Source organism: Cervus elaphus, chromosome 20 (genome assembly GCF_910594005.1).
Source record: "Cervus elaphus chromosome 20, mCerEla1.1, whole genome shotgun sequence".
NCBI classification, from domain to species: Eukaryota; Metazoa; Chordata; class Mammalia; order Artiodactyla; family Cervidae; genus Cervus; species Cervus elaphus.
In genome coordinates this window covers 38,438,719-38,453,383 of record NC_057834.1, presented here as the reverse complement: position 1 = coordinate 38,453,383, position 14,665 = coordinate 38,438,719, and the positions used below count along the sequence as shown (strand labels likewise).

The 14,665-nt window shown below is 51.1% G+C and overlaps 2 protein-coding genes across 10 annotated transcripts in view; one reads left to right on the top strand and one right to left on the bottom strand.

Annotated features, from left to right (window-relative positions):
* Positions 1-324: 324 nt before the first annotated feature.
* On the top strand, positions 325-9,528 carry RUSC1 (RUN and SH3 domain containing 1). 4 transcript variants are annotated; one of them, XM_043875879.1, is made up of 10 exons: positions 325-1,687; positions 3,426-3,524; positions 3,696-3,772; positions 3,885-4,059; positions 4,132-4,237; positions 4,420-4,466; positions 5,635-6,184; positions 6,882-7,007; positions 7,995-8,082; positions 8,815-9,528. In XM_043875879.1, the coding sequence occupies exons 1-10, from the start codon at positions 325-327 to the stop codon at positions 8,833-8,835; spliced, it is 2,652 nt and encodes an 883-aa protein (XP_043731814.1). In that variant the 3' UTR covers positions 8,836-9,528. The 4 variants fall into 4 exon arrangements, with proteins under 4 accessions (XP_043731814.1, XP_043731812.1, XP_043731813.1 ...); XM_043875877.1 differs by lacking the exon at positions 7,995-8,082 and adding an exon at positions 1,972-2,382; XM_043875878.1 differs by lacking the exon at positions 7,995-8,082.
* Positions 9,529-11,878: 2,350 nt separating this feature from the next.
* The window catches only part of ASH1L (ASH1 like histone lysine methyltransferase), a 201,577-nt gene continuing 198,790 nt past the window's right edge, over positions 11,879-14,665 (bottom strand). For all 6 annotated transcript variants that reach the window (XM_043875874.1, XM_043875873.1, XM_043875872.1 and 3 more), the window contains one exon: positions 11,879-14,340. In XM_043875874.1, the coding sequence (XP_043731809.1) occupies positions 14,249-14,340 (92 nt within the window). In that variant the 3' untranslated portion in view covers positions 11,879-14,248. The remainder of the gene's footprint in view (positions 14,341-14,665) is intronic.

Below are 14,665 nucleotides of genomic sequence, written 5' to 3'. Positions count from 1 at the left end.
AGGGCGCAGCCGCATTCTCTGACCCTCCCCGCCCCGTTCTCGGGGAGGGGGGGGTTTACATTCGACTCCACCTGCAAACACTGCAGCGGAAACTAATAGCCATTCGATGTCTATTTGCATCTCATTTAAATATTGCCCAAGGCGCCCTTCCACGCCTGCCCCAGCACCTAAGTCACCTTGGTGTTCTTCCCGCGGCCCGCACCCTCGCTGGCTGGGTTTCACTGTCCTTCTCTTCTAGGGCTGCATCTGCGGTTGCCAGGCAAGTGGATGTGAGAGGCCTGATCCTCCTCATTCCCTAGAGGCCATCCTGTCGCCGCCGGCACCATGCTGTCCCCTCAGAGGGCTTTACTCTGCAACCTCAACCACATCCACCTCCAGCATGTCTCTCTAGGCTTGCATTTGTCCCGCCGTCCGGAGCTCCGGGAGGGGCCCTTGAGCACATCCCCGCCCCCAGGGGACACTGGGGGCAAGGAGAGCCGGGGCCCCTGCAGTGGGACCTTGGTGGACGCCAACTCCAACAGCCCAGCCGTGCCCTGCCGATGTTGCCAGGAGCATGCGCCAGGCCTAGAAAACCGGCAGGACCTAGCACAGGAGGAGGAGGGGGCTGCCTCTCCCTCAGACCCCGGCTGTTCCTCCTCTCTCAGTTCCTGCTCAGATCTCAGCCCCGATGAGTCCCCCATCTCAGTCTACTCCAGGGACCTCCCTGGCAACGAGGATGTCCACCCTCAGCCCAGCATCGTTCCCCTGGAGCAAGGCTCCCCCCTGGCTTCTGCAGGCCCAGGCACCTGCTCCCCAGACAGCTTTTGTTGCTCTCCGGATTCCTGCTCTGAAGCTTCCTCTCCATCCGGTCCAGGCCTGGACTCCAATTGTAATGCCCTGACCACTGGCCAGGACCTCCCTTCCCCAGGGCTAGAGGAAGAGGAGGAGGCCGAGGAGCAGGACCTCCCTACCTCTGACCTCCCAGAGGTTGATGAGAAAATCGATGCTGGGAAAACCGAACCCAGTTGGAAAATCAACCCCATTTGGAAAATTGACAAAGAGACAACTGATGCTAGCTGGAAAATCACTGAGAACAATAACTCCGGTTGGAAAGTCAATGGGAATACCATTGAATGTTGGAAAACTGAACCTGGAAAATTCGACTCCAGTTGGAAAACCAATACAGGAATAACTGATTCTGGTTCGAAAACTGATGCAGGGAAAATTGATGGAGGATGGAGAAGTGACGTCAGCGAGGAGCCGGTGCCCCACCGGACAATCACGTCCTTCCACGAGCTGGCCCAGAAGCGCAAGCGGGGCCCAGGGCTGCCCCTCGTGCCGCAGGCCAAGAAAGACCGCAGTGACTGGCTCATCGTCTTCTCTCCGGACACCGAGCTGCCCCCCACAGGGTCGCTCGGCAGCTCCCAGGCGCCTCCCCGGGAAGTCACCACCTTCAAGGAACTCCGGTCCCGAAGCCGGGCTCCGCCCCCGCCAGTCCCGCCCCGAGACCCCCCAGCTGGCTGGGCATTGGTCCCACCTCGGCCCCCACCGCCACCCGTCCCTCCCCGGAGGAAGAAGAACCGACCTGGGCTGCAGCCTATAGCAGAGGGGCAGCCCGAGGAGGGCAGGGCGGGCAGCCCAGCTGTTGGTGAGGAGGCCCCAGCTTCAAAGGAGCCGGAGCAGCCAGGTCCTCAGGCTGGCACTGAAGGTAGGTGGCCATAGGAGGTGGCAAGAGGAGGGCTGGCCTTCGGCCTCCCCACACCTCCAAAGCTTCCGACCCGACCCCCTGTCTCCCCTCCATTCTGTGTGACCCATCCCACCCATCCTTCCCGTCCCCTGCTACCGGGAGCGCTCCGGGAAAGGGAAACTGGGTGGGTCCTTGGGTTACGGGACTAACTCTTTGCTCCCTCTTTCTCCCGCCCCTCCTTGCCTGGCTGCCCATCCCGCTGGCCTCCTTCCCCTCCGCATCTGCCCCGCCAATCCCGCCTGCAGCCGGTCCCCTCCTGCTCCCTCGGCCCCTGGTTTTTCGGTTCTCGGCTGACGGGCGCCCCCTGTTGCAGGGTGGGAGCGCGGCCGCAGCTGGGTCTCTGCTCCTGGCGCCTCTGGCCAGCTGGCCAGGCGCTGGGCTGCGGCTCCTGGGGGCACCGAGTACCCCGGAGGAGCAGCTGCTGCCCGTCCGCCTGTCCCCGGTGGGGGCCTATTCGCCTCCGGCTAGGGGGGACCTTCCCTGCCTGGCCAGCCCTGAGCTGGCACTGCTGCTGTCCCCGCTCTTTCCCAGAAGTAGCACCTTCCCCCCCGTGGCTTCCCCACCCCGCCAGGTACCCGCCCCCCCGCTGCCACGGCCACCTCGTCCGCCGAAGGCCCCTCGCTGGACCAGGAGCCCACCGCCTCCGCCCAGGCTACGTAAGACGGATGGGGTCCAGCCCCGCGGGCCACGCCTCAGGCGGGGCTGCCCCGCCCACTTCAAAGCCCCACCCATCCTCGGCCCGACCTTTGCTTTAGATTTTTCCCGGGTTACCGGGCTGGGTCCAGCCCTTTGACCTGGGCGATTCCAAGATCATTGGTCCTGGGGAGTCTGGCCTTGCTAACTCCCCGTGCTGGGTGGTTTGCTGCTTTCCCAGCTGCGTGGCCGGGACATAGTGGATACAGGCTTAGCCGGCTTCCACACATAGCTTAAGGGGGTCCCAGCAAGTCCATTGTTAAGGACCTTGGGTCCACACCCTCTGTGGAATTCCCTGGCCAGTGCAGTTCGAGCCAGACCCCTACCTTGTACGGGAAGGGTGAAGGGTGAAGTTCACTCAGGGGCCAAAGGGGATTCTGGTCACTCCTTCCCCTTGGGACCAGCCCCAGTGGGTTGCAGCGAGGGGCCCTCCGCCTAGCTGGCGCAGGACCCAGGTTTCCCCTTTCCGGCGCCTTCCAGCCTCCCAATCCTTGGGTCTGCTCTCCCTCCGTCTCTCCTCCCATTCCCGTCTGTCTGTCTTTCCATTGGTCCAGGCTCCCCACGTGCTCCCTGGGTCCCCGCGGACCTGACGTCCCCCCCCCCCTCCCCCTCCCCCTCCCCCTCCCGCCAGGGTGTGGGGGGAGTGGCGGGCACAAGGCTGCCCCTCCCTCCCCTGCCCTGTCATCTCCCGCCTTTCAGGGCCCAGCCTGGCAGGCGGGAGGGAGGTGAGCACGGCTGCCCCACGCTGGGACTTCCGGGATCGAGGAGTGGGAGCTGGGCCGTGAGGAAGGGAAATGGAAACCGAGAAGTGGGGAGCAGGGCGGCAGTACTGAGATACCATCAGGCTTCCACTCCGGGAGTTGCCCTGTGCTCCCCGCAGCCCTAGGCTCCCTTTCCCAAGACTTCAGGGGCTGGGGTGTCTAGACCCATAGGAGATGACCCTTGCGAAAGCCTGGAGTCCTTGGAGGGTGACCCCTGGTGTCAGTGCGTTCTTACTTTATCCCAGTCCGTAGTTCCTGGTCGTTCGCCGGCGTCCCCGGGGCCCAGCGACTGTGGATGGCAGAAGCCCAGAGTGGGACTGGCCAGCTGCAGGAGCAAAAAAAAGGTAGGACACCTTGACTTTTGACCCTTGGTTTGGAAATCAACTTCTCCTCACTTAGGGCCTCCTCTCTCAGGGCCAAATTGTGTGAACTGGCCTCTCCGAGTCCCTCGCGGTTTGCCTGGGGAGAAACAAGGGGCTTTGACGCTTCTTTCTCTTTCCCCGGCCCCCTCCCAGGTCTCCTGATAGCTGTTAGTGCTTCAGTGGATAAAATCATCTCGCACTTCGGGGCCGCCCGGAACTTGGTTCAGAAGGTGAAGTTGCCTGTAGGGAGGGTGTTGGGGGGTGAGGAGGGGCATGTAGCTCTGAGGGCGCAGGGGAAGGCTGGAGGTATCCCTGGACCCATGCCCATTGCGCCGCCTCCAGGCCCAGTTGGGGGATAGCCGTCTGAGCCCAGACGTGGGGCACCTGGTGCTGACCACCCTCTGTCCTGCCCTCCATGCCCTGGTGGCCGACGGGCTGAAGCCTTTCCGGAAAGACCTCATCACCGGGCAGCGGCGGAGCAGCCCCTGGAGTGTGGTGGAGGCGTCTGTGAAGCCAGGTGAAGGGGGCGAGTGTGGGACTGGGCGGAGGGCAGGGCTGGGGGCTGGCTGACAGCGCCCTGTGTCCTCAGGCTCCAGCACTCGTTCCCTCGGCACCCTGTATAGCCAGGTCAGCCGTCTGGCCCCGCTGAGAAGCAGCCGTAGCCGCTTCCACGCCTTCATCCTGGGCCTCCTCAAGTGAGTGGCCTTCTTTCTGGTGTCCCTCCCACAGCCTGGGGACTGCAAGGGTGTCCTGGGTGGGACATATGGTGGGTGTCCCATGTCCCCAGAGAAGGCCTTCCCTGTCCTAGTCTTATTTCCCATCCTCCACCCACAGGGGGCTGGTGTCCCTGACTTCTATTCCCTCCTCTCTCCCCCAGCACTAAGCAGCTGGAGCTGTGGTTTTCCAGTCTCCAGGAAGATGCAGGTCAGAGGCTCAAATGGGAGAGGATGGGCTTGCTAGACTAGGGGAAGTGGGAAAAGGGATCTCTTCTGATGGTTCCTCCTGATGCCAGAATGCTCTTGATCCAGATCTCCAATCTTACTACTCTTCTGTTTGGAACTTTTTTTGAGAAATTAATTTATTATTTATTTGGTTGCATTGGGTGTTCATTGTTTTGTGCTGCTTTCTCTAGTTACAGCAAGCGGGGGCTATGCTTCATTGCTGTGAGTGGGCTTCTCGTGGTGGCTTCTCTTGTTGCAGAGCACAGGCTCTAGGGTGCTTGGGCTTTAGTAGTTGCGACACATGGGTTATCTACCTCGTGGCATGTGGAATCTTCCCAGACCGGGGATGGAACCTGTGTCCCCTGCATTGGCAGGTGGATTCTTACCTACTGCACCACCAGGAATGTCCTGCTTAGAACTCTTTTAAGAAGTCTTATTAATAGGAGGAATGACCCTAATCCTCACTATAACCTCCAAAGACTTGGTTATCTGGCCTTTGCCTTCAGGTCTGGGGCTTTCCCTGGTCAACAGTCTCCTTTTCAGTTCTTCCTGCCCCAGAGCCCTCCTTTTGCTGTGCCTCCTCCTTGAGTAGGGCTTCCTGCTCCTCCTGCCCCCTCATTAACTTTCATTCATCCTTTGGGTCCTTCTTCAGTGAGGCTCCATCCCCATTCCCTACCCCACTCACCCATTTTGCTCCCATGGCCCTCAAGTCCTCCTCTTTGTTACTTATATACTTGCCACTGGGCATCCCAAGTGGCACTAGAGGTAAAGAATCTGCCTGCCAATGCAGGAGACCCAGGAGATGATTTGATCCCTGGGTTGGGAAGATCCCCTGCAGGAGGGGACAACAGTCCACTCCAGTATTTTTGCCTGGAGAATCATGGACAGAGGAGCCTGGCGGGCTATGGTCCATGGAGTTGCAAAGGGGCACGACTGAATCGATGCAGCCTGCATGCTTACTTGTTGCCACACCCCTCTCTAGGCGGTGGTTCCACAGCAGGGATGTGGCAGCCCTGTATCCTGCTGAGTCCCCCTCTCTCTGCCCCAGTGCCCAGTTAGAGAGAGGCCCAGGAGGGTGTTTGTTGACTGGCCAGCTGAAGCCCTTGGACGAGGCCCAGAGCAGGGGCTGATGTTAGCCTGCTCTTTCCCAGGCCTGCTGTCCCTCCTGTACCTGCCCACTGGTTTCTTCTCCCTGGCCCGGGCTGGCTGCCCCTCCTTGTCCACGGAGCTGCTGCTCCTGCTGCAGCCATTGTCGGTGCTCACCTTCCACCTGGACCTGCTCTTTGAACACCACCACCACCTGCCCCTGGGACCGCCTCAGGCCCCACCGCCCCCAGGCTCGCCTCCAGCCCTGCAGCAGACTGTGCAAGCTGTGCTGCACTGGGGGGGTCGGCTGGCCCAGAGCCTCCGGGGGGCTTCTGGGGAGGCCCCTCCAGGCCCTTCGGCCCCCTCAAGCTCTCCCAGCCCCTGCAGCTGGTGGGAGCAGCTGACTCAGGCCTCCCGGGTCTATGCGTCTGGCAGCACCGAGGGCTTGCCTCTTCCCCGGTGGGGATCCAGGCTCACCAGGCCTGCAGCTGAGGCCGCACCGGAGAGTTCCCTGCACACGGAGGAAGCAGCACCAGGCCGAGGTGTGTGGCTGGGGAGACTGTTTGGAGTGCCTGGGGGCCTCGCAGAAACTGAGAGTGGAGCCCCAAAGTCCAGGTAATGGGGTCCCTGGCCCCCTCCATGACCTCTGACCCCATCTCAGAGCCCTCAGTCAGCCCAATTTGTTTGTTTTTGGTGCACTGGGTGCTGGCAGGATCCTGACCAGGGATTGCGCTCAGGCCCTGGCAATGAAGGCAGAGTCCTAGCCTTTGGACCACCAGGGAACTCCCTCAGTCACTCTTAGTTTGAAACTCAGTAGGGATCCTTTAGGTCTGAGGTTGACAGCCTGGCTTTTCTACAGCCATGATGGTTATATTCTCAAGTCATGAACTTTTTAACAGTTATTAAATACCTGCATGATATTGTCCATTTTTCCTCTTGGCTCTCAAAGCCAAAAGTACTTTCTGGCTCTTTAGAAAAAAGGGAAATATTTGCGGACTCCTGCTCCAGGGTTTGACCATTGGTGGCCCCTTAATGGCTTCAGGTACTCTTTAGTGACCCTCTGGAGCTAAGCCTGCTGGTTCCGTAGGTCCCTTTGTGGCTTTTGGTGTGGTAGACCTTCATTGTCACCTCCCTAATCACCTTAAAGGTAACTGTGTCCCATGCCGGCCACTCTGCCCTCAGCAGTGACCAACTCCTGACCTCTTGAACCGCAGTTGGGTCCCTCAGCCTCTCCCTCCCTCCAAAGTCCCAGATACTTGGTTCTTTTTATGGAGGTGGGGTGACCTCTGTGATCCTGCATCCTTTCCTCCAGGAGACCATCCAGCTGGTTGCCCCCGACAGTGAGTGTGTTGGCTCTGGTGAAGCGGGCGGCACCTCCTGAGGCTCCATCTCCTAAGGAGCTTGAGGTCTCAGAACCCAGCACGGTGCAGACCCACAGGTAAGGAGGGGCAGGGAGAACGCACTGGTGTGCACATGTTATGTTCCATATGTGGGTTTTTCTGTCTTCACAATGTGGATGGGAGGTGATGTAAGGTCAGACAGTGCTTGGTTTGCATTGCATCTTTGCTGTTTATTATTACTGTGATACTAGTTTCTCTGAACCTTTAGTTGCTTTTTCTGTAAAAAGATACTTTATATTTTTCTTATGGTTGTTGTGAAGACTAAACCTGATTTTATAAAGGCATTAGTCACATAAAACGTGTCCAGTTACCGGTCAGTTTTATTACTGTGCGAGTGTACAAATGAACGCGTGTGTGTCCCCTGGGGGACTGGGCTTCCCTTTAGTGGGGCCTTCTAATTTTCACCAGGGGCTGGTCATCTTTAGGGTCTGGCTTCTTTTAGGTTCTCAATCCATTGAATTTGGCTTCTCTTTTTTTTTTTTTTTTTGGCTGTTCTGGGTCTTCGTTGCTGCTCGGGCTTTTCTCTAGTTGTGGCAAGCTGGGGCTACTCTCTAGTTGTGGTGCACAGGCTTCTCAGCACCCTGGCTTCTCTTGTTGTGGAGCACGGGCTGTAGGATGCAACAGCTTCAGTAGTTGTGACTCCTGGGCTCTAGAGCACAGGCTCAAAAGTTGTGGTGCATGGGCTTAGCTGCTCCGTGGCATGAGGGATCTCCTCGGATCAGGGATGGAAAGCATCAAAAAGGATGCATTGGCAGGGGGACTCTTTACCACTGAGTCATCAGGGAAACCCCTGAATCAGGTTTCTTGATCTTCCATTCAAGTACTTTTCAAGTACATACTATGTGCTTAGCATTATACTGGAGGAGGGAATGCAAAGGGAAACCTGTTGGAATCTCTGCCCTCAAGAAGCTTGTAGTCCAGTGGGGATACCAGTTAATAAATGAGCACTTACAATTTTGTGTGCTAAAGACTATGGGAAAGGAAGATAGTCCTTTGAAGCCATACAGACAGGGCTTCTTCCCCAGGTCTGGGGAGTCAGAGAAGCCTAGTGATGGTGCGGGCTATGCATCTCGCAGAAGGAACAGGATGCAAAGGTGGAGAAGTCAAAGTGTGGTAAGTGAGGAACTATGAGTACATGATTGGTTGTGGCTGGAGTGAAGGATCCTGGCAGTGGTGATGGGGAGGTCAGAGGTGTCAGTAGACCAGTGAAGGAAGCTGGGTATCACTCCAAGGCAGTGGGAGCCATTAAAGGGTCTTACGCCCAGGGATGATAAGTTTTAGAAGCATCTCTACTGCTGTGTGGAGAATGGAGAGGGTGGTCAGGATTCAGGCACACCAGTTAGATTATATGCCAGTGGTCCAGAGAGTATAGAGGCCTAAACTAAGACAGTGACAGTGAAGTTGAAGATAAATGGAGTGGTGGGAGAAACCAACATCAAACAGGTTTTGGTGATTGATTGGATGTAGAGACTGAGATCCCTTGTTTTTTTACTGGGAATAACTGTATAGGTGATGCCATTTACCACTATAGGGGACCTAAGAGGAGGGACTAGTTTGGAAAGTTAAGATGAGTCATTTAGTTTGTGTAAGTTGAATATGAAGCACCAGAGAAGTGCCAATTACAATAAGGAGCGAAAGAGTGGGTCTGGAGCTTAGGAGAGGGCTGGGGCCCCAAACAAATCAACATGTTGAAGAGACGTGGTCCCCATGTCTCTCCCAGAGCCCAGCTGATGTCTACTGAGCTGAATCAGCAGAGACATACATACCGAAGAGGTGGGGAGGTGAGGCTGGCGACAGGCACCCCCACCTCACTTCATCCCAGCATCTCCCTCTGGCTCCTCACAGGGCAGTCCGGGCTCTCTGTGACCACACTGCTGCAGGACCTGACCAGCTGAGCTTCCAGCGAGGGGAAGTGCTGCGTGTCATCGCCACTGTGGATGAGGACTGGCTCCGCTGTGGGAGGGATGGAGCGGAGGGGCTGGTACCCGTGGGGTATACCTCCCTTGTTCTCTAGGCCTAGCACCTTTTCCTTTCCTGCACCTCTCTCTCCCTCTGTCACCTGGGAATGGAATGGCCTGTGAATACTCACCCATGTATACTGACTGTCCCCAAAGTACTTTCCCTGTCTGCAAAATGACACTTTCCTCCCATAGCCATTTCTGCTAATATCTAAAATAAACTTTCTTTCTTCCCTCCTGTACCCATCTATAAGGTGAAATCTGCTCTTCCAACATATATAAAAAGGAATTTCCCTCCATGCCATCTCTTTCCTCTTTCCAATCTGTATTCTGCAAAATGGAAATCTAGCCCCCCCTCTATCTTCTTCCTCCATAAGTGGACTGCACCTCTATATATGCCTCAGTTCCCAAGACTTGAAGGGCCTCTATAGTCTTCTTCCTGTGTATGGAACCTTCCCCCACCTCACCCATCCCACGTTGCCTGTATTTATGATGTACTCATGCTGGACTAGGTGCTGAAGTCTGGACACCCCTGGTGGGGGAGCCTGTGGTGTTGGTCTGTCTCCTTCCTCCTTTGTCCCAATAAAGAGTGGGAGTTGAATGTGTCTGTCACTGTGGGTTTCAGGACATAGGCTATTGGGGAGGGGAGGGAGGCTGTGTCATGGGGAACCCAAGGGAGATGCTTCCTTCCTAGCTGGGTCTAGTTCTGCTCCTTGAAAGGTAGCCCCTGATTGGTGCCTGACTCACTGAAGCGCATCTCCAGTCTGAGACTTGATTGCTTTGCTTAGACTGATATAGATATGGGAGAGCTGGGAAGACAGTCCCTGAAATTGTACTTACAAGCTTCATAGCTGAGGTGATGGGAAAGATTAAAGGTGTTAAAAAGGGACACTTTTTTCCCCTCTATTTAATATCGCCATTCTGCGGTGATATAATTTTAGGAAAAAGCATAATAACTTGATGTCTATTACTTTCTTAGGAGTTAATGAGTTTCCTTTCAGTCTTCTGAAATGAGAATAGCTAAATGCTCTAGAGCCTGGAGGATGGGGGTAGAAATCACTACAAATGATTGCCTACAGGAGAATTACTAAAAGGTTAGAAGAATAGAAAGCTATAATCAGTCAATAGGAAGGCTAGGGGGCAGCTGAGAACTGGTGAAACTGAGGTGAAACAGAAGAAAAACATTTTAAACTTTCCTTCATCTTTGCAAACTTGGTTAAAAGCACAATGGGCTGCTGTTAGGAGAAAGGACTTGAGAAAATAAGAGCTGACGCTTTGGAAATACTCAGGGGTAGGGTTGGTTAGACTCAGCTGTGTCATACTTTTTGCCATTTTCCAAGATTTAATGTTTCCTATTCCTGGCCATTTACGATATTCATCTGCTCCTTGCTTTAATTTTGCTTTTTGTGTTTGGCGGTCCTCTCATCTTTAGACCTCAGTTTCCATTTCAGGTGTTTTCTAGGGTGATGTTTTTCAAACTGGATTCTGACTGCCTCTGAGAATTCCTAGTTATTCAATATATTCTTAAGAGTGGGAGTACTCAAGTTTATGAAGCTTCTTCAATTGCAAACTACTACTGCAAAAGAAGTTTTATTTATTTATTTTTTTTTAGAAGTTTTATTTTTATAATGTTTTAAGTTATAAGACAGTAGATATGGAAGACTATGACTTTGGGACCAGTATTTCTTAAAGTGAGATCTTTGGTGTATGTGGTGGGGTGGGCATGATTCTAAAGTTTCAGAAACCCTTTTCTTGTACACAGCTTTCATTTCCTATGATTCAACCTGCCCTCTCCTTTTTTCTGACTCTTATCCCTATGTGCTTGGTTTTATAGTGGGTAATCCTCAAAAGTGGGAGGAGTCCTAGAACAATATTGTCAGAGCATCAATGAGACCTGGTGATATTGGCAGCTGGAGCCTAATGGTTATCAGGTAACAGAGCATCTTGAGATAGGACACAGATTGATATAAAATTAGTTCTATGCTATTATCATTATATATTATCCAAACAGAATAGCTTTACGTAGATGTTAAAGGGATATTAAAGGTTAAATAAAGATGAAAGAAACCTTAAATTAACTGCTGCGGTGTTGTTTTTGCAGCCATGGAGAGACTGTTTATGTAATAGTGGGATAAACCCAAAGTTCTTGCAGGAGTAGAGACTGAGCTCTTGTAGTCAACTGTCTTAAGGCTTCTGAGCAACTGTATTCTAGATGAACTCAAAGATTAAATGTCTGATTCCTGTCTAGGACAAGAGTTTGTTAGGTCTTTCAGTTGGCAGGAATAGATTTATCTTCCTTATTAGGGGCAGGCTTTGGCTATTTCTGTCAACTTTGCTATTTGCGGATGAACTTAAAAGATTTTGGAGTTCTGGCTCCAACACTAGTTCTAGATGATCTGGCAAGTTTACTTAACCTTCCCGAGCTTCAGTTTTTACTTCTATGAAAACGGGAATAATAACTACAGGGGACTATTATGAGGATTAACTAGCTATAAGATCTTGGGTGAGTTACTTAACCTCTCTGTTGCTCCAGTTTCCTCATCTGTAAAATTTGGTTTTGGTACCTACCAAAAGGGCTGTTATGAAGATGAAATCAATGAATACATGTACATTGCTTACAATGGAAACAGTCTAACATAGTGGCCTAGAAAATGTAGTCTAAACTTACTGCCAACCTTAGAGGTTGTTAATGAGCAGTAGATTCTGTGTGTTACAAGGGGTGCAGGTGTAACTGATTATTATGTTGATTGGTTAGGCTTGGCCCAGACCAAAAAGGCTGTAAGTGCTGAGGAAAAGGTTTTATCCAACAGTCAACAGTGGTTGGAGTGCCCATGTGGGGCCTAGGATGCTGCTGTGGTTTCAAGCAGATCTCTTTGGAAACAGGATGAAGAAGATCCTGGGAATATAAATGGAGGATAGGAAAGAGGAAAAAAATAGCAAGCTCACCACTCTGTAGTTAGGAAAAGTTTTTTCCATTTAATACTAGACTTTCAAGGATTGAGATGCAAGCTTTTTATGCAATTACATCCAATGTTAAAATTGGTAATACATAATTTACAAAGATTAACATCAAAACAATCATCTATTTAGATATGCTTTTGTAAAAAGGAAATATATTAGCAGCATTTATATTTTCCGCAATCACACAGCCTACAGACATGCAGACTAACTCTGTATCTATTTGCAGTGATGTAGTGCTTTGCCCCGCATTTCAAACACCAAAACCCACCTGGCAGCTAGGGGGTTCTTTTGTTATTATAAAATAACCGAAAAATAAAAAAAGGCATTAATTTCTACACCAGTAAGAAAAAACAAGTTTTTGCACTTACCTAACATTTGATTGTCTAAAAAACATTTCAGTTTTTAGTCTTTCAACAAAAGAAAGATAAAATGACAGAGCGTAGTGTCTTTTGCTTCTGTTCTCGCATTTTACAAAGTTTTTTTTTTAATTTTTTCTTTTTTTGAGACTTTTTTAAAATTTTAGTGTTTAACACTATTAAAGGAAATATTGAATTTTAATCTCTTTCTTGTCATTTTCCTGCTTTGACTAAAAGGAGACCCCCAAAGTGCCCCTATTCCCACCTCCCTCCCACCCGGCTCCCTGCAATGAAAACCAAAAGAAACCACTCAATCGGGCTTGGACATGCGATTTTCCCAGCTCCACACGTGAGTATCTTATACCCAGGTCTCTTAGTAATGTACAGTGCTTCTCTACAGTAAGAAAATACTCCAAACTATTTTCTTAATTCTCTTTTTTCTTTAATAAAATATTTATTCTGCTTTTTCTCTGTTCAAGGGGATCTTTGGCATCCCCTGTCTCTTTTACTTTTTTTTTTCCCTCAAGATTGACACAGAAAGGAGAAAAAGAAAAATTCAATGGAATGGAAGGTGGTCAATGTTTCTACCTTTGAAACAAGTCAGAGCGTCGTCATCCTAAGAGGAAATGTACAATTAGGACAGCATTGGTCCAATATTAGAAAAAGTAATGGGGAAATGTTTAACTATTGTATTGCTTACTAATCACGCAGCAGATATATATATATATATATATACATACATATATATATACAACACACAACTTGGCACATTTAAAAACCATCTTTTCTCTTATAAGAACATCTAAAACATATATGCATATGTATGTCTGAGAAGACAACAAAGCAAAGCTTTTTAAGTTTTATTTTTAAAGAGACAATTTATCTGGTAACTCCTGGTCAAGTGAATGGGAAGGAAGGTGACACCCTGGATATCCCTCCTGAAGATGAAGTCATCAGGAAGGTGAAGGAAGATGGGACTAGGGGCAGGGAGGACACACTGTCTCTTTAAGAGATGGACATTGAAAACTGTACAAGTAAAACAAGAAGTAGTGTTTTCAATTGATAATCTACACTCACAACAAATACTCTGATAGTTGAATACTGCTCAACAGTTTATGTAGTGACTTTTGTTGGGGGGTGGTTAGAGTTCATTTTTACGCAGGTTTTAAAATGAATTTTCTTTGAAATGAGTCTCCATTCGCACAGCACAGCAGACACACAAGAACCACAGCGCATAAACATCACGTGTGCTGGCGGGGCCTGGCCTTCTCGTTAGAAAAAAATATGGTCGGCAGGTTATGAAGGTGAAAACAAAAATAATTACAATAAGGACTGTGCCCTTCTGACCCCATGGGGGCCTTCCCTATTCCATGATTCCATTTGCGATAGTAGAGGTAGGGAGGGGGCAGCAGTTACAAGTGCTTTGAGTTGTCAACTCACATTTTACTTTGACCTGGTTGGGGAAAAGAGGCGAGAGAAACTTTTCCTAGTCAGGGATCTGGAACAAGGCCCAGCTACTGTTTGTGTTTTAGGTCTCTAGGGGTAGCTCTTGGAGCCTATAGAGGACAGACAGGGTAGGGGTGGGGATCCTGGCCCTGTCCCTTTGGAGTCTGAGTTATACCTGGGTATAGGAAGCAGCTTCTTAGCAGTGCCTGCAAGATCAGAGGATGACACAGAGAAACCCAAGCTGAGGGGAGGGGCAAGTGCTATAAAGTACCAAAAGATTCTGGTCATCCCCAATGTGCTCTGCCCTCCACCCTACATTATTAACCCTCAGGGTGAAGCAATGGAGAGGAAAACAAGTTAAGCTGAACTGTCTGGACAGACCCCCTTCCTCTTCCTCTCCACTAGCTCCAAGGTTTACTAAGTACCTAATGTCAACGACATGGCCCCATTCCCCTTGCTGGACGGACCCTTCCCACCCCTGTCTGCACTCAGAGAACAGGAGGCAGGACTGTAGGCTCCACTGGATCCCAGATGCTTGATGTTCTCATTCTTTGAGGTTCACTTCCGAAAGCTGTTTTCTGGGATAAACAAAGTACGCCTTCGAAGTTTTCTGCCTGATCCTTCTTCCAGCAAGTAGGTCACATCGATGGCTGAAAACAGAACCAAGGAGGCTCATCAAACTCTACCCTCCCACTCCTTATTCCAGATTTGAGCTCTCAGGAAATCACAGGAGTTCAATGGATTCTTTGCCAACCCACCAGCAATTTAGGCCTTTCTCCAGGCCAAACTGAAATAAGCTACCCTCCAGTGAGGAGATCCTTTCACCTCCCAGTTTCATTCCCAAGAGGAATTTAAGAATAGGCCATTGAAAAAACCAGGCCCATGAAAAAACTGTGCCATTTAAAGAATATTTTCCATTCTAGGCAAATAATCAGAAGTTGCTCTTTTTCATTCCCTCTCTGCTAATATCGCATT

Coding starts and splice junctions, on each gene's coding strand:
- RUSC1 (XM_043875877.1), top strand. CDS start 325: ATGCTGTCCCCTCAGAGGGCTTTACTCTGCAACCTCAACCACATCCAC. Junction 1,688..1,971: donor TCCTCAGGCTGGCACTGAAG/GTAGGTGGCCAT, acceptor TCCCGCCTGCAG/CCGGTCCCCTCCTGCTCCCT. Junction 3,773..3,884: donor CCCGGAACTTGGTTCAGAAG/GTGAAGTTGCCT, acceptor CGCCGCCTCCAG/GCCCAGTTGGGGGATAGCCG.